Source organism: Balaenoptera physalus, assembly GCF_965194825.1.
Source record: "Balaenoptera physalus genome assembly, chromosome: 15".
Classification (NCBI taxonomy): domain Eukaryota; kingdom Metazoa; phylum Chordata; class Mammalia; order Artiodactyla; family Balaenopteridae; genus Balaenoptera; species Balaenoptera physalus.
Window position 1 is genome coordinate 78,251,657 of NC_138894.1, and position 25,810 is coordinate 78,277,466.

General features: G+C 39.5%; 1 protein-coding gene across 34 annotated transcripts in view; it reads left to right on the forward strand.

Moving 5' to 3' along the window:
• DTNB (dystrobrevin beta) overlaps window positions 1-25,810 on the forward strand; it is a 248,628-nt gene that overhangs the window by 155,520 nt on the left and 67,298 nt on the right. For 32 of the 34 annotated variants that reach the window (XR_014254248.1, XR_014254249.1, XR_014254250.1 and 29 more), the window contains one exon: window positions 17,902-17,979. Coding sequence is in view for 23 of the 34 variants with exons in the window: in XM_082427562.1 (XP_082283688.1) it covers window positions 17,902-17,979 (78 nt within the window). In the remaining 11 variants the exon portion in view is untranslated. Of the gene's footprint in view, window positions 1-136; window positions 15,231-17,901; window positions 18,001-21,119; window positions 21,157-25,810 lie in introns of those variants that run through there. The other 2 variants (XM_082427570.1, XM_082427571.1) reach the window with 2 other exon arrangements.

Here is a 25,810-nt window from a genome sequence, read left to right on the forward strand (position 1 = left end):
CATTTTTGAAAACAGGTTTCAGTAATAACCGTATGAACAGGTCAGGAAATGACATTGCATCATGTATTTCATTGACCTCTCTGTGAGCAGAAACTTGATAAAGTATTTAACTTGTCCTCTTTTCTCATCTTTCTAGAAATATAGGAGTTGACGTCTGTAAAGTATTCACAACTTCCTCTCTAATGAACAAGGAGAACAACAAAGGAAAGATTCAGGGATTCATTGTGGAAAGGTTTTTAAAATAAAACAGTACATTTCTGATGATTTAATTATCTCTTTCATAGGACCCTTTGCCTACTTTTTCAGTGTAATCATATTAAACTGAGCAATACTACTAAATAATTTGCTAATTATTGCCTCATTTTACAATTCTGTCCTTTTCCAGAGCTAGAGCAAGATACCTGGCTTCCTCTGGGTGTCTCTAGATGCTATCTAGTCGTGAAAATTCTGTATAAGAATGTGTTTGTGGTAAACCTTTCCTTCCTGAGAAATATTTCATTCTAAGTCTTATACCACAAATGGCTATGTTGAACTGCTAGAAATAGGAATTGAGGCATGTGTGTCTGTTGATAGGTCTTTTTTACATCAATGGATTAGTTGCAATGTATTTAGGAGTTGGTTTTGGAAATCTTATATCTTTTCTTTCGGTTAATTAATTGTCAGTGACCAATAAAGTAAAATGTACTTTCCTAGAAGTCAGAGAAACCTCATTATAAATATATAATATTATATTTTGCTACATTTACAATACCATATGGTTATTATTTTTTTTTAATATCTATTTATTTATTTTGGCTGCGCTGGGTCTTAGTTGTAGCATGCAGGATTTTTAGTTGCAGCATGCAGACTTAGTTGAGGCATGCGGGTTCTAGTTCCCCTACCAGGGATCGAACCCGGACCCCCAGCATTGGGAGCACGGAGTCTTACCCACTGGGCTACCAGGGAAGTCCCCATATGGTTATTTTTTTAATGGTTTTCCCAAAGGCAGTTTCATTGGCTTGTTTAAGCTCTTTGCTTTGGCGGATAACCATAGAACCTCCTGGAGTAACGGGAGATGGTTGGTCTGGTACATAGACATTAATAAAGAGCAAAACATCACACTACTCATGGAGGATAAAAGTGAGCTGCGCTTGTCATAACTGTTTTCTAGAGTCAAGGTGCTTTTAGAGAGAGTAATAGAGGGAATTCCTTGGCAGTCCAGTGGTTAGGACTTAGCGCGCTCACTGCCAGGGCCCCAGGTTCAATCCCAGGTCGGGGAACTAAAATCCTACAAGCCGCGCAGCGAGGCCCAAAAAAAAAAAGAATCCTAGAGATTAAGGAGATCTTAGAATCTGCCCTCCTTAATATTTCACCAGAGCTACAGTGTGCCATTATTATAGATCATTATAAGTCCATGTTTCCTCTTCATTATAATGGAATAATTAGATAAACTGACTTTCATATTAGATCATATATTGTTTCAATGTGGAGGTCTGTGAATAGGTTTATAGGCTACCAAATTTTGGAGGGTAATAACTAAGAAGAGAGAAACAAATACCACCTTCATCCTAAAGCAGTGTCATCTGGGCTTATCACCCCAAGCAGAGATTCAGGAGTGCCTGGACCCCAGACTCGGTCATTTGACACTTTTCCTTCAATAAAACTTAATCCTTAAGTAAGTGAATGTTTTCCGTTGATTTACTCTTCAGTCTTTTTTCTGGGAGTATCACCCACTTCTTTGGAGAAGTGGTGCTCTCTCAGTCCTAACTGTGTTGTTCTAAGAGGACAGCTAATCAAAGTATTGGGCCCTCTGTCTGCCAGAGGGGGTGGATGACTCAAGGTAGGTCATCTTGAGTCTTTTCTGGGAATCTCAAATTGGAATGTGGGAAGAGATTTTGTTCACCAAGGGTGAAGTTACCAGGAGTGAGGCAGAAGTTGTTTCTTGTTAAGCATAAAAAGCTGTGAGATCTGTATAGACTCTGATTCAAAATGAGGTCTCAGCAAAGATAACAATGAGTGTCCTAATGACATTCCAGTGTCCTGGAAGCCCCCACCCTTCATGAAGTTTAGTTATGAATTTAGTTATCATTTAGTTATGATACTTAGTAAATTCATCTATTTTTTTTTTCTAAGATACTTCAAGTTAGATTTGAAGCCAGTGGTCCTGAAGTAGGGCAGTGTTTCTTAAAGATGAGAATTTATTCTTCCCTGAGAACTCTAATCTGAAAAATTCATTTGGACAATACAGAGATGCCTGGGTTAGGATGGTGAAACTGTGGATTTGATCTATTCAATGTCATTAGAACCAGATAAAAGTGGCTTCCGATGCTGGTCCTGCCACTTAACTAGTTTTGTGACCTTAAGCATGTTAATAATCCCCTTTAACCTTTATTTCTTTATTTGTAAAATAAGAATACCATCATGAGTAGTAGCAAGAATTCTGGTAATGTATCTGAGGACCTAGCTGAGTGCTGATGCAGAGCTCGTACTCGGCAAATGTTTGAGGTGCATTACCCCTTCCCTCCCAACCCTCTCCAGTGTTCTAAAAGGAAGTATATGCAAATACACAGCAAATCTTGTAACTGTTAACTTCATGGGATTTTTTATATTGTTTTCCTGTACTGGTCTGTGGTTAATTATTTAAAATAATTAAGTTGTCTTTGTTAGAAATGATTTTACACATTTTTATTGTGAATGATCATTATCAGTTAGATTTGACCTAAAAATTATAATATGTTAAGCTAAAGCTTAAATGCCTATTGTGAAGACTAAGTATGAAGGCTAATTGGAATATAAACTTCTTGTGGGCAGGAACAGTCTTCAACTTGTTTTTGTTTTTTTTCAAAGCCCCTAATAGTGCCAGGCATGAATAAGCCATGGATTTTTGTTTGTTTGTGTATTGGTAAGACCCTTGTTTATTTAAATGGAGTTTGTAGTAATCAGAAGGTCTTTATGGGGATACTGAAATTTCTGGAGCCATTTCTCTCATTAAAAAAAAAGTGAGAAAGAGGGTAACCTTGGCAAGTCTATGAAGAAAGACATTCCAGGGTGGATACCTAGGAGAAGCTTTGAAAGCAGGGGCTTAGAAGAAGTGAATGAACAACTTGCTTGAAAGATATGGAAGACCTGAGTTTTGACAGATAAAAGAATGAAGTAGTCACAGTGTGGGTTTTAAATTTGTCATAAAGTATGGTGAAATCTGCTGCATAAACTTAATGATGAGAAAAGTATGAACAAAGTGAGTAGGGAAGATAATTTCAGAAACAACACAAGTATCTAGGATTGAAGGTGAAATAACTGGCTACAAAAATTGTAATAAGCTATTCAATGTACTTAACTAAAATGGATAAGTACCTCATATATAAAGCATTGTTGTGGGGAATACAAAAAAGTAATCAAGTAAATGAAAGCATATAGCGTAATAAAATCTTTTTTCCTTGCACAATAACAGTAATAAACAGTCCAAAAAGTCTGATAAAAAGTCCCCATGTGCATGATTGGCAGATAACTGTCAAGGTAAAAGAGAATTGCAGGGCTGTAACCATAACCTCTACAACTAAAAAAATATTCTGGGAGGAAGAGCAAGATAATGAGCAGGTGCTTTTAAAAGTATAGGGTAGGGATAAGTATCTGTCTATATGGATGACTTCCTACAGAAGAGGTACACCAAAGGGCCTGCGGAGAAGTGACAGGTGCCTGAGATCTCACTGGTCCTCTCATGCTTCAGACTTGGCTTTGTTCATGCACCCCTTTATTCACTCACAATTTTTTTTTTTTTAAAGAGAAATTTTTAAAATTATTTATTTATTTATTTATTTTGGCTGTGTTGGGTCTTCGTTTCTGTACGAGGGCTTTCTCCAGTTGCGACAAGTGGGGTCCACTCTTCATCGCGGTGCGCGGGCCTCTCACTATCACGGCCTCTCTTGTTGCGGAGCACAGGCTCCAGACGCGCAGGCTCAGTAGTTGTGGCTCACGGGCCTAGTTGCTCCGCGGCATGTGGGATCTTCCCAGACCAGGGCTCGAACCCCTGTCCCCTGCATCAGCAGGCAGATTCTCAACCACTGCGCCACCAGGGAAGCCCCTCACAATTTTTAAGTAGAAATTTTGCTTAAACAACAATATTATACTTTCACATCCTTGGTTAGAAAGGTCATATCCAGAAACTGTTTTCCCCTAAGTTGATCTAAGTCAACTTAGAAAGTCAAAAACAAGTAATCACACTCAGTATTGGTCCTGAGCCCAGCGTTAAACTTTTTTTTAAGTCAACTGTCTGGCTGATATAATAAATAATTTCCTCATCAAATGTATGTATTTTGTTAGGCTGAGATGAGGATTCCAAAAGATCTTTGAAATTAAGACTAGATTTGAAAGTAATTTTAATAAATTAGAGATATGTTTTTGAAGGAAACAGTTCATACTAGCTTACCTTGTTTCCCCTGGGACAGTCTAGAGGTGGTTAAAAATGCAACCAAATGGTTTGAGTTCGGAGAGGCATTTGTAATACAGAGTTCTGTTGAGGTGACAGGGGAAAGAATAAATCACCCAAAATCATACCCTGGGGTTATATTATTGTTTTATCTTCCTATAGAAACAACTTTACAAGAGCTGATTCTCACATCATGCTGTTGCTTTTAATTTATAGACCAAACAGTCTTAAGTTTTTCTAAAAATGCAACAAAGGTAGTAGAGTCACTATACCATAATGATTAAGAATACAGACCCAAGAGCCATGCTGCCTTGGTTCAAATCCTACTCCTGCCACACGTCTTGACTGTGACCTCAGGTGCATTACTTCTCTCCGTGCCTTACTGTCTCCATTTGTAAAATTAATAATAGGATCTGCCCCCTTGGTGGTTGTGAGGTTTATATGAGTGAATCCATGCACAATGTTAGAACTGAGTCTGGCATGTATTAAGCACTCAATAAGTATTATTATTGTTGTGAAAGACACTCTCCACTCTGTTGATTCCATTACTAAGTCACAGATGAAAACTAGCTATGGCTACAAACATTCCAAACATGCCTACCAAATATAACAACTAATAATGCTAATTCCATTCTCGGAGAAGAGTCTCACCAAAGCTAAATATAACAGAAAGGTTACTTCTTACGCACTCTCCACACGACGTGGTGCAGACTCATGATCCAGTATTTTCTGAAAACCTAATCCGTGTCTTGTACCGTGCTAGGTACTCGAAATACAATGATAAAAAAAGCACACAAATTTCCTGCAGTTTAGTAGAGGAGATAATGTAGACAGATCTAAAATATTTTCTTTTCTTTCTTTTTTGGGGACGTGGTGGTAGGGATGTTGGGGGGTTGTGGAATTTTGGATCTACTCAAAACATCTAACAGGTCTTTCTTCTACTAATAGTCTCAAAGTTCTCTTTAAGTTTGTAAAACACTTTCCTTCTCAGCTTGCTTTCTTAGTGATAACAGAAACAGTACAGGCTCACTTTAGAAAATTTGACTCAGTGGTATAATAAGGGGTTTTTTTCTGGTTTTTTTTCATATATGTATATATATTTTAACTATTAAGCATGTTTTTCTCTGAAAATCAGGAAAAAATTAAACTTGAAAAATTGGAGGAGTACAGGAAAGTATAAATAAGCAAGAAAAATAATTCCCATAATTCCACTTAAATTTTGACATATTTCCTTCAGATAGTTTGCTTTACACTTATTATATTGTTTAGGTGAGACCATGCTGTGTATATATGAATAATTTTATCTTATTTTATAAGGTTGTTGTGAAGATAAAATAAATAATGTATTTAAAGCCCTAAACACTGTGTCTAATAGCTATATATCAAACATTCAATAATTGTTAGCTAGTATGACAGTTATCTTGCCCTTCTTTTTACTTTTTACATGGTAAGCTATTTCTCATGTAATTAGAAAACTCTTTGTAAGCATTATCTTTTGATGACAGCATAATATGCTATATTTATTGATGTACTGTGGTTTACTTTTCCTTTCCCTCATATTTGAATATTCTAGGTTTCTTGCAGAATTATTCTATTGTAAATAATATTTTCCTAAATATTTTAAAATGTAAAATTGTCTTTACATTTCTGATGAATTCCTTGGAATATATCCCTAGAAAGGAAATCAGTGAGTCAAAATACTTGAACTTTTTAAAAGATCTTTGATGGACATATTGTCAAATTGCTTTCTAGAAATTTTGCTTAACTTTGTACTTTCACTGTTTCTTGCCTAATAGACAGTTAAGGGCCTGTGTCATAAAATCCTCTCCAGCCTTAGGATTACCTTAAGTTTTAAAAATATCATTATGATTTTTTATAAGGGAAAATGGTCTGTAATTTTAACAAATTTCTTTGCTTTTTCATAAAGTATTTTTAAATTGAATTATTTGTATTCTTTTTAAACGTGTATTTTCACTTTGACCATTTTCTAATTGCAATCTTAATAGTTTTCTTATAAATTTGTATGAATCCCTTGTACGTTAAGGCTGTTAATTCTTGCTCTGTCACATTTGTTGAAATAGTTCCCCAGATTTGTATTTTTCTTTCTTTTCTGATTTTTTAAATCATTTGAATTAGTCTCTTTCTTCCTAATTTTTCCATTGCTTTTGAGCTTAGAAAATCCTCTCTATCCATAGACTTATACGTTTTCTTGTGAGTTGTACAATTAAACATTTACATTTAGTTCTGTAACACACTGGAAATATATTTTTTCTTTATGGGGTGAAGTGATCTCAGTATTTCCCCATAGCGTGTCACAGTTTATCTTTTATTAAATACTTACTGCATTATAATTATTTTTTCTGAATTTTTATTCTTCATAAAACTTCAGTTTTCATCCTTTTAATTTTTATCCCCAGCAGCTGGCACAGTACCTACCACTTTGTAGAGACACAACAAGTATTTGATAAATGAAAGAAAGAAATGCACAATTATATATAATCTGTCCTGAAAGATTTTAAAGGCATGATCAGTTATTCTTCATCTCTTCCTAGCTTTAATAACCTTAAGAGAGATTCTGTAGTAATTCTAATTTCAAGTTAGTCTACATTCCAGAGCATCCACAGAATGAATTGGAGTGGTCTGGTTATAAGAAAGGTAATGCGAAAATGACTTGTACAGTAAGCTAAATTTTTACTTTCTAATAGGAGTTTTTTTTTTTAATAGATCTTTATTGGAGTATAATTACTTCACAATACTGTGTTAGTTTCTGTTGTACAACAAAGTGAATCAGCCATATGCATACACATGTCCCCATGTCCCCTCCCTCTTGAGCCTCCCTCCCATCCTCCCTATCCCACCCCTCTAAGTCATCGCAAAGCACTGAGCTGATCTCCCTGTGCTATGCTGCTGCTTCCCACCAGCCAACTATTTTACATTCAGTAGTGTATATACGTCGATGCTACTCTCACTTCGCCCCAGCTTCCCCTTCCCCACACCGTGCCCTCAAGTCCATTCTCTGTCTACATCTTTATTCCTGCCCTGCCTCTAGGTTCATTGGTACCACTTTTTTTTTTGATTGCATGTATATGTGTTAGAATATGCTATCTGTTTTTCTCTTTCTGACTTACTTCACTCTGTATGACAGACTCTAGGTCCAGCCACCTTACTAAAAATAACTCAATTTCATTTCTTTTTACGGCTGAGTAATATTCCATTGTATATATGTGCCACATCTTCTTTATCCATTCATCGGTCGATGGACACTTAGGTTGCTTCCATGTCCTGGCTATTGTAAATAGTGCTGCAATGAACATTGTGGTACATGACTCTTTTTGAATTATGGTTTTCTCAGGGTATATGCCCAGTAGTGGGATTGCTGGGTCATATGATAGTTCTATTTATAGTTTTTTAGGGAGCCTCCATACTGTTCTCCATAGTGGCTGTATCAATTTACATTCCCACCAACGGTGCAAGAGGGTTCCCTTTTCTCCACACCCTCTCCAGCATTATTGTTTGTAGATTTTTTGATGTTGGCCATTCTGACTAGTGTGAGGTGATACCTCATTTTAATTTTGATTTGCACTTCTCTGATGATTAGTGATATTGAGCATCTTTTCATGTGCCTCTTGGCCATCTGTATGTCTTCCTTGGTGAAATGTCTATTTAGGTCTTCCACCCATTTTTTAATTGGATTGTTTGTTTTTTTGATATTGAGCTCCATGAGCTATTTGTATATTTTGGGGATTAATCCTTTGTCTGTTGTTTTATTTGCAAATATTTTCTCCAATTCTGAGGGTTGTCTTTTTGTCTTGTTTATGGTTTCCTTTACTGTGCAAAAGCTTTTAAGTTTAACTAAGTCCCATTTGTTTATTTTTCTTTTTATTTCCATTACTCTAGGAGGTGGGTCAAAAAAGACCTTACTGTGGTTTATGTCAAAGAGTGTTCTTCCTATGTTTTCCTCTAAGAGTTTTATAGTGTCCGGTCTTACATTTAGGTCTTTAGTCCATTTTGAGTTTATTTTTGTGTATGGTGTTAGGTGGTGTTCTAATTCATTCTTTTACATGTAGCTGTCCAGTTTTCCCAGCACCACTTACTGAAGAGGCTGTCCTCTCTCCATTGAATGTTCTTGCCTCCCTTGTTGTAAATTAGGTGACCATACGTGCAAGGGTTTATCTCTGGGCATTCTGCCCTGTACCATTGATATGTATTTCTGTTTTTGTGCCAGTACCATACTGTCTTTATTACTGTAGCTTTGTGGTATAGGTTGAAGTCAGGGAGCCTGATTCCTCCAACTCCGTTTTTCTTTCTCAAGATTGCTTTGGCTGTTCGGGGTCTTTTGTGTTTCCATACGAATTGTGAAATCTTTTGTTCTAATTCTGTGAAGGATGCCATTGGTAGTTTGATAGGGATTGCATAGAATCTGTAGATTGCTTTGGGTAGTATAGTCATTTTCACAATGTTGATTCTTCTAATCCAAGAACATGGTATATTTCTCCATCTGTTTATGTCATCTTTGATTTCTTTCATCAGTGTTTTATACTTTTATGAGTACAAGTCTTTCACCTCCTTAGGCTGGTTTATTCCTAGGTATTTTTTTGTTGTTGTTGCGATGGTAAATGGGATTGTTTCCTTAATTTCTCTTTCTGATTTTTCGTTGTTGGTGTATAGGAATGCCAGAGATTTCTGTGCATTAATTTTATATCCTGCAACCTTACCAAATTCATTGATTACTAGTTTTCTGGTGGCATATTTAGGATTTTCTATGTATAGTTATCATGTCATCCACAAACAGTGACAGTTGTACTTCTTTTCCAATTTGTATTCCTTTTATTTCTTTTTCTTCTCTGATTGCCGTGGCTAGGACTTCCAAACCTATGTTGCATAAGAGTGGTGAGAGTGGACATCCTTGTCTTGTTCCTGATCTTAGTGGAAATGCTTTCAGTTTTTCACCATTGAGTATGATGCTCGCTGTGGGTTTGTCATATATGACCTTTATTATGTTGAGGTGGGTTCCCTCTGTGCCCATTTTCTGGAGAGTTTTTATCATAAATGGGTGTTGAATTTTGTCAAAAGCTGTTTCTGCATCTATTGAGAGGATCATATGGTTTTTATTCCTCAATTTGTTAATGTGGTGTATCACATTAATTGATTTGCGTATATTGAAGAATCCTTGCATCCCTGAGATAAATCCCACTTGATCATGGTGTATGATCCTTTTAATGTGTTGTTAGATTCTGTTTGTTAGTATTTTGTTGAGGATTTTTGCATCTATGTTCATCAGTGATATTGGTCTATAATTTTCTTTTTTTGTGATATCTTTTTCTGGTTTTGGTATCAGGATGATGGTGGCTTCGTAGAATGAATTTGGGAGTGTTTCTCCCTCTGCAGTTTTTTGGAAGAGTTTGAGAAGGGTCAGTGTTAGCTCTTCTCTAAATGTTTGATAGAGTTTGCCTGTGAATCCATCTGGTCCTGGACTTTTGTTTGTTGGAAGATTTTTAATTACTGTTTCAATTTCATTACTTGTGTTAGATCTGTTTATGTTTTCTAATTCTTCCTGGTTCAGTCTTGGAAAATTGTACCTTTCCAAGAATTTGTCCATTTCTTCACGGTTGTCCATTTTATTGGCATACAGTTGTTTTTAGTAGTCTCTTATAATCCTTTGTACTTCTGCAGTGTCAGTTGTGATTCCTCCTTTTTCATTTCTAATTTTATTGATTTGCATCCTCTCCCTTTTTTTCTTGATGAGTCTAAGGGTTTATCAATTTTGTTTTGTTTATCTTCTCAAAGAACCAGCTTTTTGTTTTACTGATCTTTGCTATTGTTTTCTTCATTTCTATTTCATTTATTTCTGCTCTGATTTTTATGATTTCTTTCCTTCTACTGACTTTGGGTTTTCTTTGTTCTTCTTTCTCCAGTTGTTTTAAATGTAGGGGTAGATTGTTTATTTGAGATTTTTCTAGTTTCTTGAGGTGAGATTGACTTGCTGTGAACTTCCCTCTTAGAACTGCTTTTGCTGCATCCCATAGGTTTTGGGTTGTCGTGTTTCCGTTGTCATTTGTTTCTATGTATTTTTTAAATTTCTTCTTTGATTTCTTCAGTGATCTCTTGTTTAGTTAGTAGCACACTGTTTAGCCTCCGTGTATTTTTTACATTTTTTTTTTTCCTGTAATTGATTTCCTGTCTCATAGCGTTGTGGTCAGAAAAGATGCTTGATACGATTTCAGTTCTCTTAAATTTTCCGAGGCTTGGTTTGTGACCCAAGATGTGATCCTTCTTGGAAAATGTTCCGTGTGCACTTGAGAAGAAGTTGTATTCTGCCACTTTTGGGTGGAATGTTCTATAAATATCAATTAAGTCTATCTGGTCTATTGTGTCATTTAAAGCTTGTGTTTCCTTATTTATTTTCTGTTTGGATGATCTGTCCATTGGTGTAAGTGGCATGTTAAAGTCCCCTACTATTATTGTGTTACTGTTAATTTCTCCTTTCACAGTTGTTAGCATTTGCCTTATGTATTGAGGTGCTCCTATGTTGGGTGCGTAAACATTTATAATTGTTATATCTTCTTCTTGGATTGATCCTTTGATCATTATGTAGTATCCTTCTTTGTCTCTTGTGATAGTGTTTATTTTAAAGTCTATTTTATCGGATACGAGTATTGCTACTCCAGCTGTCTTTTGATTTCCATTTGCATGGAATATCTTTTTCCATCCCTTCACCTTCAGTCTGTATATGTCACAAGGTCTGAAGTGGGTCTCTTGTAGACAGTGTATATATGGGTCTTGTTTTTGTATCCATTCAGCCAGTCTATGTCTTTGGTTGGGGCATTTAATCCATTTACATTCAAGGTTATTATCGATATGTATGTTCCTATTACCATTTTCTTAATTGTTTTGGGTTTGTTTTTGTGGGTCTTTTCTTCTCTTGTGTTTCCCACCTAGAGAAGTTTCTTTAGCATTTGTTGTAATGCTGGTTTGGTGGTGCTGAATTCTCTTAGCTTTTGTCTGAAAAGCTTTTGATTTCTCTGTTGAATCTGAATGAGATCCTTGCTGCGTAGAGAAATCTTGGTTGTAGGCTTTTCTCTTTCATCACTTTAAGTATATCCTGCCACTCCCCTCTGGCCTGCAGAGTTTCTGCTGAGAAATCAGCTGATAACCTTACGGGGATTCCTTTATATGTTATTTTTTGGTTTTCCCTTGATGATTTTAATATTTTTTCTTTGAATTTAATTTTTGTTAGTTTGATTAATATGTGTCTTGGTGTGTTTTTCCTAGGGTTTATCCTGTATGGGACTCTCTGTGCTTCCTGGACTTGGGTGACTATTTCCTTTCCCATGTTAGGAAAGTTTTCCACTATAATCTCTTCAAATGTTTTCTCAGACCCTTTCTTTTTCTCTTCTTCTTCTGGGACCCCTGTAATTCGAATGTTGGTGCATTTAGTGTTGTCCCAGAGGTCTCTAAAATTGTCTTCAATTCTTTTCGTTCTTTTTTCTTTATTCTGCTCCTCGGCAGTTATTTCCACCATTTTGTCTTCCAGCTCACTTATTCGTTCTTCTGCCTCAGTTTTTCTGTTATTGATTCCTTCTAGTGTATTTTTCATTTCAGTTATTTTGTTGTTCATCTCTGCTTGTTCTTTAGTTCTTCTAGATCTTTGTTAAACATTTCTTGTATTTTCTCAATCTGTGCCTCCATTGTATTGCCAAGATTCTGGATCATCTTTACTATCATTACTCTGAATTCTTTTTCAGGTAGATTGCCTATTTCCTCTTCATTTATTTGGACTTGTAGGTTTTTACCCTGCTCCTTCATATGTGACATATTTTTTTGCTGTCTCTTTTTGTTTTTGTTTTTTTTAATGAGTGGGATTGTGTTCCTGTCTTACTGGTTGTTTGGCCTGAGGCTTCCAACACTGGAGTTTGTAGGCTGTTGGGTAGAGCTGGGTCTTGGTGCTGAAGTGAGGACATCCATGAGACCTCACTCCGGTGAATATTACCTGGGGTCTGAGGTTCTCTGTTAGTCCAGTGGATCCGACACGGAGCTCCCACCGCAGGAGCTTTGGCCCGACCCCCGGCTCGTGAACCAAGATCCCGCAAGCCATATGGGGTGGCAAAAAAAGGAAAAAGAGAGAACAATAACAAAGTAAAAAATAAAATTAGACTAATAGATATGTTAGAAAGAATATAAAAATAAAAACATAGATCAATCAACAATCGGTAGGTACAACAGTACCATAATAGTAAAAGAGAGGAGGAGGGAAAAGAGAAAACAAAAAACGGGGAAAAGGCCTGGGCTGTGGAGGGCAGGGCCTAAGCAAGGGCGAGGTTTGGGTGGTAGGCGGGGCCTATGCTTAGAACCCACAGGGCTGGAAAAAGCCCTAGGGGCTATGGGGGTGGGGCTTAGGCTCAAGGAACAGAAGGGGCCCAGGTGTGCCCCCAACCCCTCATCTCAGAGGGCAGGGGACCTCACCTGGGAGCCCAGCAGGCTTCCTGGGCTTGAGTGGGCCGGGCAAATGCCCTCCTCTCCTCTCCTGCTCTTCCTGTCCCAGAGGGCCCCTTCCACCTGCTTCTCCTGTTGGCCTTCTTCCTATGCCCCCAGGAGGCGGGGGTTGTGGGGGGGAACCTTGGAGTGCAGAGGACTGTCCTGGGAGCTCAGCAGGCTCCCTGGGCCTAGTGGGTGGGGCAAACGCCCTCCACTCCTCTCCCCCTCCTCCCAGAGGACCCCTCCCTCCTGCCTCTCCTGATCTCCCCAGCCTCCCTCCTATACCCTCAGGACTCATGGGGCCTGGAGGGGGCTTTGGAGGGCAGGGGACCAGCCTGGCAGCTTAGCTGGCTACCTGGGCCCAAGTGGGCGGAGCAGTTGCCCTCTGCTCCTCTCCCACTCCTCTCGGAGGGCCCCTCCTGCCTGCCTCTTCTGATCTCCCCAGCCTCCCTCCTGTGTCCCCAGGACCAATGTGGCCAGCGGGGGATGGGGGGTAGGCCTTGGAGGGCAGGGGACTGGGCTGGGAGCTCAGCAGGCCCCCCCAGGCCCAGTGGGCCGGGTGATTGCCCTCCGTTCCTCCCAGAGCGCCCCTCCCGCCTGCCTCTCCTAATCTCCCTGGCCTCAGGGACGCTGATCCTGTTTGTCCTCTACTTCTCCTCCCTGTTCTGTTCCCCGAAGTCCTACCAGTTCACTTGGGGGTTCCTCCGGTCTCCTTGGGCATCAGGGTTTTCCACCAGCAGCCGGCAGGTGCCCTAGTTGTGGGGAGACTCTAACTCGGTGTCTTCCCACACTGCCATCTTGGCTCCACCCTTCTAATAGGAGTTTTGTCTAACTAGTAACCAGAAGCTCTATACCTATTATCTAAGCCACCCTATTACTGGATATTTTCCCAAACTTATCCTGCTCCACCTAAAAAAAGTAAATTAAAATGCACCTTTATGATGATCAGAGTATTCAAATGAACAGCTACAATTTAAATGATGACACTCAAATATTTTCAAACTTGACATCTCACCTGGGTTCCGTTCTCTTATTTCCAACTGCTTGGAAGATACAGGTAAGATATCATTTACCTGTGCTTACCAATGCCACTTCAGATTCAGCGACTTCACACCTGAAATCGGTTCACCCTTACCTTCCTGCTCATTCTCTCTACCCCCACCAGTCCAGCACCAAATCCTGTTTCCTACTCTTGCGTTCCCTAGTTTGGATATGTTATCACTATCTACCCAGTAGTCGAGGTAAAAATCTCAGTTATTCTTTATTCACTCACCGTGTGTACTTAATCTGTCACCACATCTTATCCATATTACCTCCACAGTGTTTTCCCTTTTGTCTCTTCCCCGCCTTAACTACCACTGTCCACCCTCATAATCACTGATCTGGACAATTGCCATAACCTCTTCACTGAAGTCCCAGCTTCCATTCCCTCCTCCTTCCAAACCTCTTCCACATAAATGATTTTTAAATGGGGGTGTACATTAGAAAGAATCCTCTTGCCCCTAGAGATTCAGATTCACTAAATTGAGGGTAGAGCTTGGGTATCTCGTTATATAAAAAACTTCCCAGATGATTCCAGTGCACACCTGGATTAAAACCAATATTTTACAAGCTTCTGGAGTTATCATTTCAAAAGCCTGCTATAGTCACATCATCCTTTGGCTTAAAAAGTTCTAATGCTTCCCCCACTGCCTACAGTATAAAGTCCAGACTTCTTCGCTTGTGATAGAACAGGTGTCATTCACATCTGGGCCCTCATCTCCCTTTCCAGATGCATTTTCAACTACTCCCCTCCCAAGGCCTTTGAGTCTAGCCAAATAAGTTATACCCAAATATGCCATGTACTTTTGGATTTTTGTGCCTTTTTCCATACCATTTCTTCTAAGTTGCCCTTAACTTTTTTCTATATCTGGAAAGCTGTCTCCTCAATGTGACTTACACCTGACTATACCCCTTGTTCGTCCAGGCAGGAGTAACAGCTCTTCCTCTGTGACTCCACAACACTTTGTGTATACTTGTGTTGCTGCTCTCATTACTTTGAATTGTGATGATTTGTTTACATACATATAGTTAGGTTATTAAGATAAAGATAGTCCTACTTATCTTATATGAGTAGGCACCCAGGAGGCATGCCTCTTTCCTTTTGATTAAGAATTAACAAATTCTCTTGGGAATTCCCTGGCGGTCCAGTGGTTAGGACTCAGCACTTTTCACTGCCAATGGCCCAAGTTCAATCCCTGGTCAGGGAGCTAAGATCCCACAAGCCTCGTGGCATGGCTGAAAAAAAAGGAAAGAAAAAAAAAATTAACAAATTCTAAAAAAAATATTAAAAAAAAAAGAATTAACAAATTCTAAGTCTTCTTTTTATACCCACCTTTGCTAACTAGCAAATTACCTTCTATCTAGATCATTTATCTGTTTCTATCTCCTCATCCAAAAAATTGGCCTGTCTTATTAACAAAAGGAACCTCTCAAATCTCTGTACCAAGTGATGGTTGGTGGTCACTTGGGTATCATGGGACTCATTAGTGTCTAAAAATACCTTGCTGGGATCTTCACCAAAGGAAGATATAGAACATCTGGTGACATGTTCAAGGTATTCAGCAGGTTTTGAATGTTAAAGATCAACAAAACTGATGTTGTGAGTTGTGTCAATTCTACTGCTTTGTAAGTTTCTGTAACTGGTACCATTAATGTCTACTTCACACCTAGAAGCATTCTTTTTTTTTTTTTAAGCCAGAAGTCATTTTTGGTGTATTACATCTCCTAAGACCACATCTAAGCTGTTGGCTTTCACAGTGAATTGTGGGCCTACTGATAGATTCTACAGGAAAGACCTCCTTTAAGTTTTCAGATGCCTCTTTCTTGGACTATAAACACATACCTATTTCCCTAACAAAACATTAGGAGTTCAGGAATGGTATGAAATTTGGGCGCAGTTATGATTAGTTTACAACTTACAATGTAATCATTACTGTCTGATTTTGAGTATTAGAGAAGAGGCTTTGATATGTGTGCTGTAAGATGATAATTGATCATGATGTCTACCAAGAGATAGAGATAATTATTAAAGACTTCTGTGGCATCAGACCAAACAAAATGCTACAAATCGTGAGATTTTATCACATGGATCCACGCTTAGGGAATTAAAACTTTTTTTTCCAATTGTCATTTTTCCTCGGAGAATGTCAGAAAGGAAATTGAATGCAGTAGTATCTTCAATATTGAAATATGCTGGGTAACTACATAAGTTCTGAAATCAACATGAACATGTCCTTATCTTGTTTTGGAAATGGGTTGCTAATGATAGTATATTAAAGAAGCAAAGGCCATTGTGTTTGCAGGACCAGAATGTTTCTGGTGCCTTCTGTATGAAAAGTTATGATGCTGGATTTGTTTCTTTCATAGGAATTGTCTCCTTGTTCCCTTTGGACAATGGATTTAAAAGAATCAGAGGCAAAAATATAAATTTAGGGCTAAAATGAAGCTAATTTCTGTGTTCACTTCTGTTATTAATCAACCTAAAACAGTTGATTAATTGATTATATCTCAGCACAGCACTACCTTTAGGCTTGAAAGTTTGGAGGCAAAATTGGATAGCTGCCTGGAAAGTAGGTAGTGAGATAAATAACATGGAATTGAATTCTAGCCTAGAAAAGCATATTTCAATTCTGAATGTCTTACTTTGTCACACAAAGGGAGGAATGTGTGACAATAAGCATACTGCTGTGGCTTAAAAATCAAGAGCCCTAAATCGATTCCCTGCAAATTACTTCCCATCTTTGATCCTCTCCATTCAATGAGAAATCATTAAAAATATTTCCCTACACGGAAGTGAAGTTGGTTTTTTTTAAAAAGGAAGGTAGAGATAGATAGATGTAGAGGTCGATCCATCCATCCATCCCTCTTAAACTTTTCTCTAAGTACATTGGACCTACCTGAAAATTTTCCCTTGAGCCTGTGTTTGAATGGACTGTGAAACCTGCAAAAACAATAAGGGTTCTGGTCCCTTAATGTTCACCAGGACTTGCTGAGTATAACCTCTAAAAAACAATTTCATAGTTATCTCAGCTCTTAGAGATAAGGAGGAATCAGGAGGTAGTTCCCAAACACTTAAATATGAGAGAAGGACTTTTCTGTTTAACTTTTCTGCTTTTGATGGACAAATTTCTCTGAAAAGTACTTCTTTCAGTTTAGGAGAGGAAGTGAGAGATTTCCCAGGAGGAGTATTTAGCAATAGTCATGTGGTTCCAAGTGCAAGACAGAAGCCCTTTGTAACTGAACCTGGTGGGGAAGGAGAGGGGCTGAAGAAAGGCTGAAAGGCAGAATCACAGATTCTTTTTGATAATTTTGGAGTTGTTCATTCAAGACTCTCACAAGAGGAAGAAAGAGACCTTGAGTCCAGAAAACCAGCCGCTAAAGACAAGTTATCAAAAATGCTTACTTCAAATTTAAATTTGGATTAGTTTATGAAAGAAAACCTAATCAGAGTACAGGTATGAACTCATTGTTAAGATTCTAGTAAAGGATTAATAAAAGAACTTAGTATTTAACAATTTAATTGTTTCGGTAAAAAGTATACAAACTAAATCTGAGGGAAGACAGTGAGCTCTAACCAAATCTCAGGAAAAACATGCATGTTGCTGTTGTGACCTTTGTAACACACTACAGATGCCACACACCTAGCGATCCTGTAAACACCTGAAATGCAGAATGCAGATTCTTGTGTGCTAAAACTGTAAAACAAGAGCCACTGGAGTTATATCCCTGTAGCCGTGTGGGTACAGTTCGTTGCTCCTGTCCGGGTAGCACATGGCTCTGGGGTCCTTTGGCTTTGTGCGAGAGGACCTTCTTGTTGAGTTTACTTAGGCTGAAAGTATCAATTTCTACCCCCACTCCGTATGGGTCCCACTGTACTTATCAGGAATGATAGTTGGTCCTTTGCCCTTATCACTTTTTCTTTTGTTTCCCCTAGTCTCACTGGTAATTATTAATATAATGTCAACGTCTTTTCTTTTCAGTCCTCCTCGCCCTCTGACGAATGTGAATGACACCATGGTGAGCCACACGTCCTCCGGGGCACCCACTCCCACCAAGAGGTACGTGATGCTTGTGCGGCAGTTGCCGCTCACTTTTGGGTACTGGCCTCTGGCCTGGGAAGCAGAGCATTCCACAGGGCAGAAAGGACTGGCTTTCCTCCCCTCCTTTGACTGTCTTTTTATATTATTTTCGACTTTTTATCTTCCTTTTTTTCCCTACTAACTTATAAATATAGCAACTGAAGGAGGCTGCTTTGGAGTGGTGCCTGAGGTGGAAGCTCTCCATTTGTGACAAGCAGTGAACATAGTGTCAAAGCAGATTAGGCATGTTTGAGGTCTTTTTTTTTTAACATCAAACAATATTTTGATGAGCACGAATTTCAACAGTTTTGCATTAGAGTTCTTGAAGCATCAAAGATCATTTCTGCTTCCTGATTTGACTCTGTAAATTGAGCGAATTCCTTATATTCTAAATCATTCTACATAGAATTCATAAACATTTAAGCTGAAAAGCCTGAGTCCCTCTCTCAGTTATACAGGGAGTTTCCTTAGGGTCCTTCAAGGAACTAGAACAGTCTACTCCTTTCTCCTTTTTATTTACTTTACTCTTCTCCAGAATTCTCTTAGGCAGGACTTAAAAGATCTGTATGAAATGGTTTACTTTCTGTCTGATTTAAGCTGTTCCGTCACCAGAGCAATGCAGAAAGTCCCTCAAGGGCACAACCATTAAAGAATTCTTTTTAACAGTCATCACTCAAAAAAAACAAAAAAACAAAACAAAAAAGAATGAAGACATTCCAACCCACTCCCCAAGTCCTTCCTGAAGAAAAGCACTTTGTACTGCAAACCTGAAGAAAACCATATGTACCGATTGCTTTGGATCAATTTAGCTATAGAAATGTCATTTACTTAATAATACTTTGACTTAATATATATAATATATAATACTTAAGATCAACTATGTTTGTTCCATTGGGTAAAACTCCTAGGGCAATATTTCCCGAACTTGAGTGATGAGAAGAATCACCCGGGTCACTTGCTAAACATACACATTTCTGAGATCACATCAGACCCAGTGGATCCTGAGATCCTGGGAAGCTACAATTTTAACAAGTATTCCAGGTGATTCTTATCATCAAGTAGATTTGGGAAATAGCCTTAGAAGCAAAGGAGTAAACTATAGGAATCCTCCACCCTGGAATAGAGGATTTAGGGACTTAACAAATGAGAGTGACTTGATAATACAGTGTTATCCACGTGGAGACTCAAGACCCTGACCAGGTGAGAGTACTTGTCCGCAGCCTTGTTGGGACACTACTAGCAGGACAATAGCTGAGCCGCTTCTTTTGGGCAGAATTGAGTGGTATGAGCACGGTCTGTACTGAGCACAGACTTCTGAGCCAGACTGCATTTGAATTCTGGCTGTCACCTGACCTTGAACAAGATTCTTATCTTTGTTGATTTATCTGTAGAATGAGGAGAATAATAGTATCTATGTTGTGGGGTTTATGTGAGAATGTAACATACTATTGTCATTATTTAGGAAGTAAACTGTAATGAGAGAACAGGTGGGGAAGAGAGAATAATTTATGGTAATGCCCTCTCAAGGAAGAACAGAGGCTTATGAAAGAGTACAAAGCATTTAAACCTCTCCCGCCTGCCTAGATTTTACAACCACCCTTGCTGGCCTTAACTTTTTATGTTAAACACCCATAGCATTCAGACCCAGACCTAGAATCTAAATATCAACTCAGGAATGTTTCTGTTTCAAAACTAGGAAGACAAAGTAGATTATTGAAAGAAGTCAGCTTGTAGGTTTTATGTTAGTTTTAGCAATGCCATCTATTAGGGTTTCACTTCACCTGAGTTCTCTTCATTTACGACTTTTGTCACTTTAAGTCACCTGAGTCCCTGAGGGCCCTAAGTGCATGGTGATCAAGGGCACCATGCATTCAGTGACCACAGCTGAATGTAGCTCCTGGAGGCTGTTGGAGGGAGTGCATATTTCTGGATGATGTTTTACTGCTTGAGAAGACTGAAAGAAGGGACTTGGGAGCAGTAGTCATCACAGCTCCTCTCTAGAAGGACGACTAACCTTTAGGCTCGATGTTGCTGTATGAAGCCCCAGCTCAGTAGTCAGTGGCCAGCTGTAATTGTCAGTCACAAAATATCTACCATTTCTGAAAGTTGTTTCAGATAATGTAGTATAGCCTGGGTTAAGATTTTATTTTAAAGTCAGCATTTCAGCTAGCATCTCTTTCTAGGTAGGCTCAGTCAATGCTAGAGGTGGTTGTCACAGACTCTCCATGGGCTGACCAGTGGACCAAGCATAGCCAAAGCCCTTAGGAGACCGAAACCAAGGCGGAGCTCTGTAACTTAACCAAGAAGAGTAGTTGCTGGAGGAGAGGCTACATGGGAACATGATGCCCCTGTCCTAACAATATTGTCCTTAGAATTTTAGGAGATTTCATTTATTTTCAGGATGAGATTATGATAGAACATATGGACATGAATTGTGTAATTCATAGATTCGGCTTTTCATGGCCCCAGTTTCTAAATGGTATAAATTTCAGGTAGTATCCTATTTACTTCCTCGAGGACTCATCCGTTTTTATTTGCTCCTCTGAATGTCGTCAGACCTTTGTCTCCAGAGTCTGATGAAAGCCAGGAACCCAGCACGTCATCCCAGTCATAGATCCTTCCTCTGCTGGGGCAGAGAATTCTCAAGGGGCACAAAGCTACTCTCCAGAAATAAGAGGTTTTCTTTAGAACTCAGCATAAGACATAAATTACTGAATCAGACAAGAACATGCACAGTAATAAAAATGCAGGAAAAAGTTAAGAGCTCCAGTTTCTAACTTTTCAATAAGCTGTGCATTTAAAACTGGTGATAACCCGGGACTTCCCTGGTGGCACAGTGGATAAGACTCCATGCTCCCAATGCAGGGGGCCCAGGTTCAATCCCTGGTCAGGGAACTAGATCCCACATGCATGCCACAACTAAGAGTTTGCATGCTGTAACTAAGGAGCCCATGTGCCACAACTAAGGGACCAGTGAGCCACAACTAAGGAGCCCACCTGCCACAACTAAGAGCTGACAAGCCCCAGCTAAGGAGCCCTGGAGCCGCAACTAAGGAGCCCACCTGCCACAACTAAGAGCTGACAAGGCGCAGCTAAGGAGCCCTGGAGCCGCAACTAAGGGAGCCCACCTGCCGCAACTAAGGAGCCCATGTGCTGCAGCTAAGGAGCCGGCAAGCCACAACTAAGGAACCCTGGACCCGCAACTAAGGAAGCCCACCTGCTGCAACTAAGGAGCCCACGTGCCGCAGCTAAGGAACCAGCAAGCTGCAACTAAGGAGCCCACCTGCCACAACTAAGACCTGGTGCAATTAAATAAATAAATAAATATTTTTAAAAAAATTAGTGATAGCCCCAGTGGTGAAAAACAATACTTGATTAGTCCAAATAAAAGATGATCTCAAATGTAATGGTTACTTTGTACAGAAGAAAACCTTATAAATGGCAAAGATGCTGGCAATCATGTGAGAAACTGTAAATTATGTTCCTGAAAGGTTCCACTCTAGGGATTTGCCCTCTGTAATATTTTTATTGACATTTCTACAGTTGAAAAGAAATTTCATCTTTGTCTTAGACTAAGTAGTTTCTGGAAATTTGCTTTCTGTTAAAGAATCAGAACAGTACACATAAAAACAAACAAACTTTCAAAACTTTAAAACAGAGACTTAAAATGTCCCTCCACTATCCGACTTCCTCCAAGGCTTGCTTCTGTCCCTCTTCTTCCCCAGGGTTCAGAGTGTGATTATGTTATTATGCTCTGTACTATTGTACTATTTTAAGTCATACCTTATATTCAGACCAATATGAAAAATGATGCTAATATTTTTAATGTCTTCTAAAGCTTTGGCTTTAATTATTTATACACATATAAATGTTTACAATTCTGTGGGCATTTCATATAAGGTTGGCAGCAACAAAAACCTTACGTATGAAACTTTTGGCTTTGTGCATTTGATTGGTATAGTAGTTTTAACTCTTTTAACTTCAGGTATTAAAATCTAACTTTTAGAAGTACAAACCCAGTTAAGCACGATGAAAAAGTTCCAAAGATCTAGTGTACAACCTTGTGCTTATACTTAAAAATACTCTAACATACACTTAAAAATTTGTTAAGAGAGTAGATCGTATGTGTTCTTACCGCAATAAAAAAAAGAAGAAAATAAAAGGCACAAACCCACAACACAAAGGCAAAAGCAGAAGGGAAGGGCAGAAGTGTCCATAGATCACAAAGCAACTGAACTGCCACCAGGATGTCCACCTGTGGCTTCTCCATCTCTCGGCTTCTCTCAGGGTGCTGTCTTCATCCCCTCCTCCTACAGAACAGCCACCTCTCAAGATGCCAATGGCTTCACTCACATCTACAGCCTTGTCACTCAAGAGGTTGTGCTTTTCCTCCCTAGGATTAGAAAACTCCACGAAAGGATTCTTATTGTCCTGGATGGCATTACTGCCCATCCTTGTGTATGTGTGATAAGCCACACTCATTAGACCTGTATCATCAGAATAGAGGGAGGAGCATCTCCCCAAAAGAAGGTTCTACCGTCAAGAACAGGAGAGATCCTGGGAAAGAAAAATAACAGAATTTGTTGGCAGAGCACTGTTTTGCTACCAAGGACACAGATGTGTGTACATGCACACACACATACCCCTTCCCATGCACATTTCTACTTCCAGAGCTTTCCTCCTCAGACAATGCAGCAGTACGACCTGCAAAAGCACACTTGCCTTTCCCAGGAGTCTTATCCACCTCCTGCAGACAGCACTGGGTCCCCAATATCTAGGTCATGTCCATTCGTCAGGATCAGGTCTAGGTACATCTTTTGTGATTCGTTAACCCGTTCTACCATGGACCAAATTATAAGTTTTAAGAACTCACACATCTCTACAACTCACAGCTCTACAAAAGTAGAGATCTGAAAATAGGATAATTGCATTTTAGAGACGGGAGGAAAGGGAAGTAACAGAAAACATGGCATATTAAGCCACATTTGCCTGTTTCCTCCTGAAACACCATGAAAATGACAGTCGAGACATTTTCTTTAGTAGAAACCAACAACAGAGAAAAATGGACAAGGAGACAATAGCAACATTTTGGAAGCAGCAAAGCAGATGGATGAGTGGTAACTGATTTTCCAGACTGGAGAGAATTAAAACCTAAGCCAACAGAGAAACCCGGAGGAAAGCCCACCCGGGAATTAGAAGGCTCGGAGGGAGGGATACAGAACGACAGCTGATAGTCTGTTTAAGAAGCACTTACAGTCTCAGATTGCCTACATAACTGGGCCTCTACCCCTACCCCACCCTGCCAGAGTTGAGATTTATGTTTGTGGTTTCTAGAATAATACAACCCCCATAAAAACCCTAGTTGTCTTAATTACCTCACCTTGGGCTGAGGCAACTGGCTTCCAGACAACGTATCTCTTTCCCTTGCAATAGCATATTAAAGACTTCAAGAAATCACTACTGCATCCTGTTATTCCTCTCAAAGTGCCTGGGACTCCAGCCAGAAGGAGCACAAGATCTAAGTCCCAGGATCCCAGAGATTACAGTTTAACCAGTGGCTTTGCTCTGTAGCCGTATAGCAAAGATTGATGTATTCCCTCCCTGGGATGGAGAGTTTTGCTACCATCGACACCTCAACTTGACTTAGCTAGTTCCAATCAGTGTTACACCCCACTCCTAGTATTAGTTTCTATTTTGGTCAGAACGCTTGGCTGTTAAGTAACAGAAGCTCAGTGTGAATTGGCTTAGGGAAAACGAGAAGATTTTTTGTTTTTGTAACCAGACTGTGGGCAAAGCAGGGGGTATGCGGCTGGGCCTCCTGGATGACAGAGCAAGGGGAACTCTAACTCATGTAGGTGTTTCCCCCCAACCCACCCCCTGCCCATGCTCCTTGCTCCTCTCTACTACACATCTGCTCCTTCTTCCCTAAGGTAACTACCTTTTCACGCAGCAGGGAACAAAGCCAAGAGACCCATGTGTTCACATTTTGTAACCTCATTACCCTATGTGGATCCAATTTGAAAACTTTCAGTGAAAGTTCCGTTTGATCCGTCTTGGATCGTGTTACCCACCCTGGGGTTTTCTGTTTAGTGGTCCTACCTAGAATACCATGGTTGAATGGGTGGGGGTCAGTTCACAAAAAAGCGGGGGGGTCTGCTGCCCCTGGAGAAGGTAGAGATGCTGAGGAGACATGTAGGTATAAGCTTCTTTTTCAGGTGGTTTCTGACAAAAAATTGCATGTGTAAGTATATTACATCACACTTCCATTTGCATAGATTTGTTTCAGGAGACCTTTTTTCCTCTACCACCTCATTTTTATTTTTCTCAAGGGTTAAATAATTCTTTCTATTCTGTTCAGTTTATGAGGTGATTGTGTTGGGACATAACACCATCTTTGGGTGGTAACAGGTAAATATGAGAGCCACAGACCCTGAGTAAGCCACCAGTTGTGAGGAATCTTAAGTAAAGGCAAGATTTTATCAGAACTTTTTTACTTTAATACATACTTCACAAGAAGGAAAAGCAGTTTTTAAAGACCAGAATATGCTACAATATAAATACTATTTCTGAGCTGTAGAAACATGACCAGGTTAAGAGGTGGGTTGTTAAAATGGCTTTTTGCCTGGGTGCCAAGGTAAAAAGTTTATCTTGTTATCTACAGAAAACAGTGGAATGACAAAAGCCACGGCATGCTGCTTTTTCAGACTGAAAACAACAGCGGTGTGGGGAAACTGAGAAAAGAGGCAAAATGAAATTGGTCAAGGCAGAAACTATTCATATGTGGACTCGGGCCACTGATTGTCTTTCTTTCTGTGAAATGAGAAAAATAGAGCTTGGTTGAAAAGCAAGAACTAATGAGGTTTTCAGCGTGGCCATGAAACAACTACCTTGTGTGAATTCTTCGTGAGAACCTCTCCAAGGCAACTCAGGAATTATTTTTTTCTCCAATCTTTTTTTTTTTTTTTTGAAAGACAGAAAAGCAGAGTAATTGAAAATTAACACATAATCTTATGGAACTGCAGGGTCTCAGTGTTGGCAGATTTCCAAAGTTTGTCTGATGGCCTGGGCACCCTGCCAATTTTCAACTGCTTCTGGGTTGGGATTAAATTCCATTTCCATTCAAGCATTTAAGGTAAACCCTTCAGCAGTTCTAACTCAGGTCAGTACGGACTAAAAGCTTATTTCCAATTCCATACTTCAAAACCTTGATTTGAATAGTTTCCTCCTCTTGTTGGACTGAGGCTTGAGGTCCTAAATGTGAGCAAGAATCACATCTATTATGGACTGTCAGCAAAGCAGAGGGGAAGAAAGAACAGGCTTGCAGAGAAAGATGGTGAGTTGAGTGTTGTCATGCTTGGATTGAGATGCCTGAGGGATCCTGGGAGTGAAGGCAGGCTCTGCAGATTTTGGATGCTGGGGTGCTCTTTCTGGCTTGAGTTAGGTACCTTTGGTTAAAACACAGGAGGAAGATTTTGGGAGGAAGATAGCAGAGTTATGTTGAGTTAGAGGTGCCTGTGGGACACCAGGGAACCAGACCACAGCATGAGTTCTTGTCATCCAGATACTTCCTTCCAGCTACCTTGGATTCATGCTAGCAAAGGGCAGACCAGTCCTGAGATCCAACAAATGACCAGTAGAACTTACACACACACACACACACACACACACACACACAGCCTCTCTCTCTCTCTCTCTCTCTCTCTCTCTCTCTCTCAGCTGACCTGGTGCAGTGCGCTGCTTTCTAATGATGGGATGCTCCATGAGCTTGCGCACATGATGGAAATTCCTATAGCAATCCTCAAATTCCTGC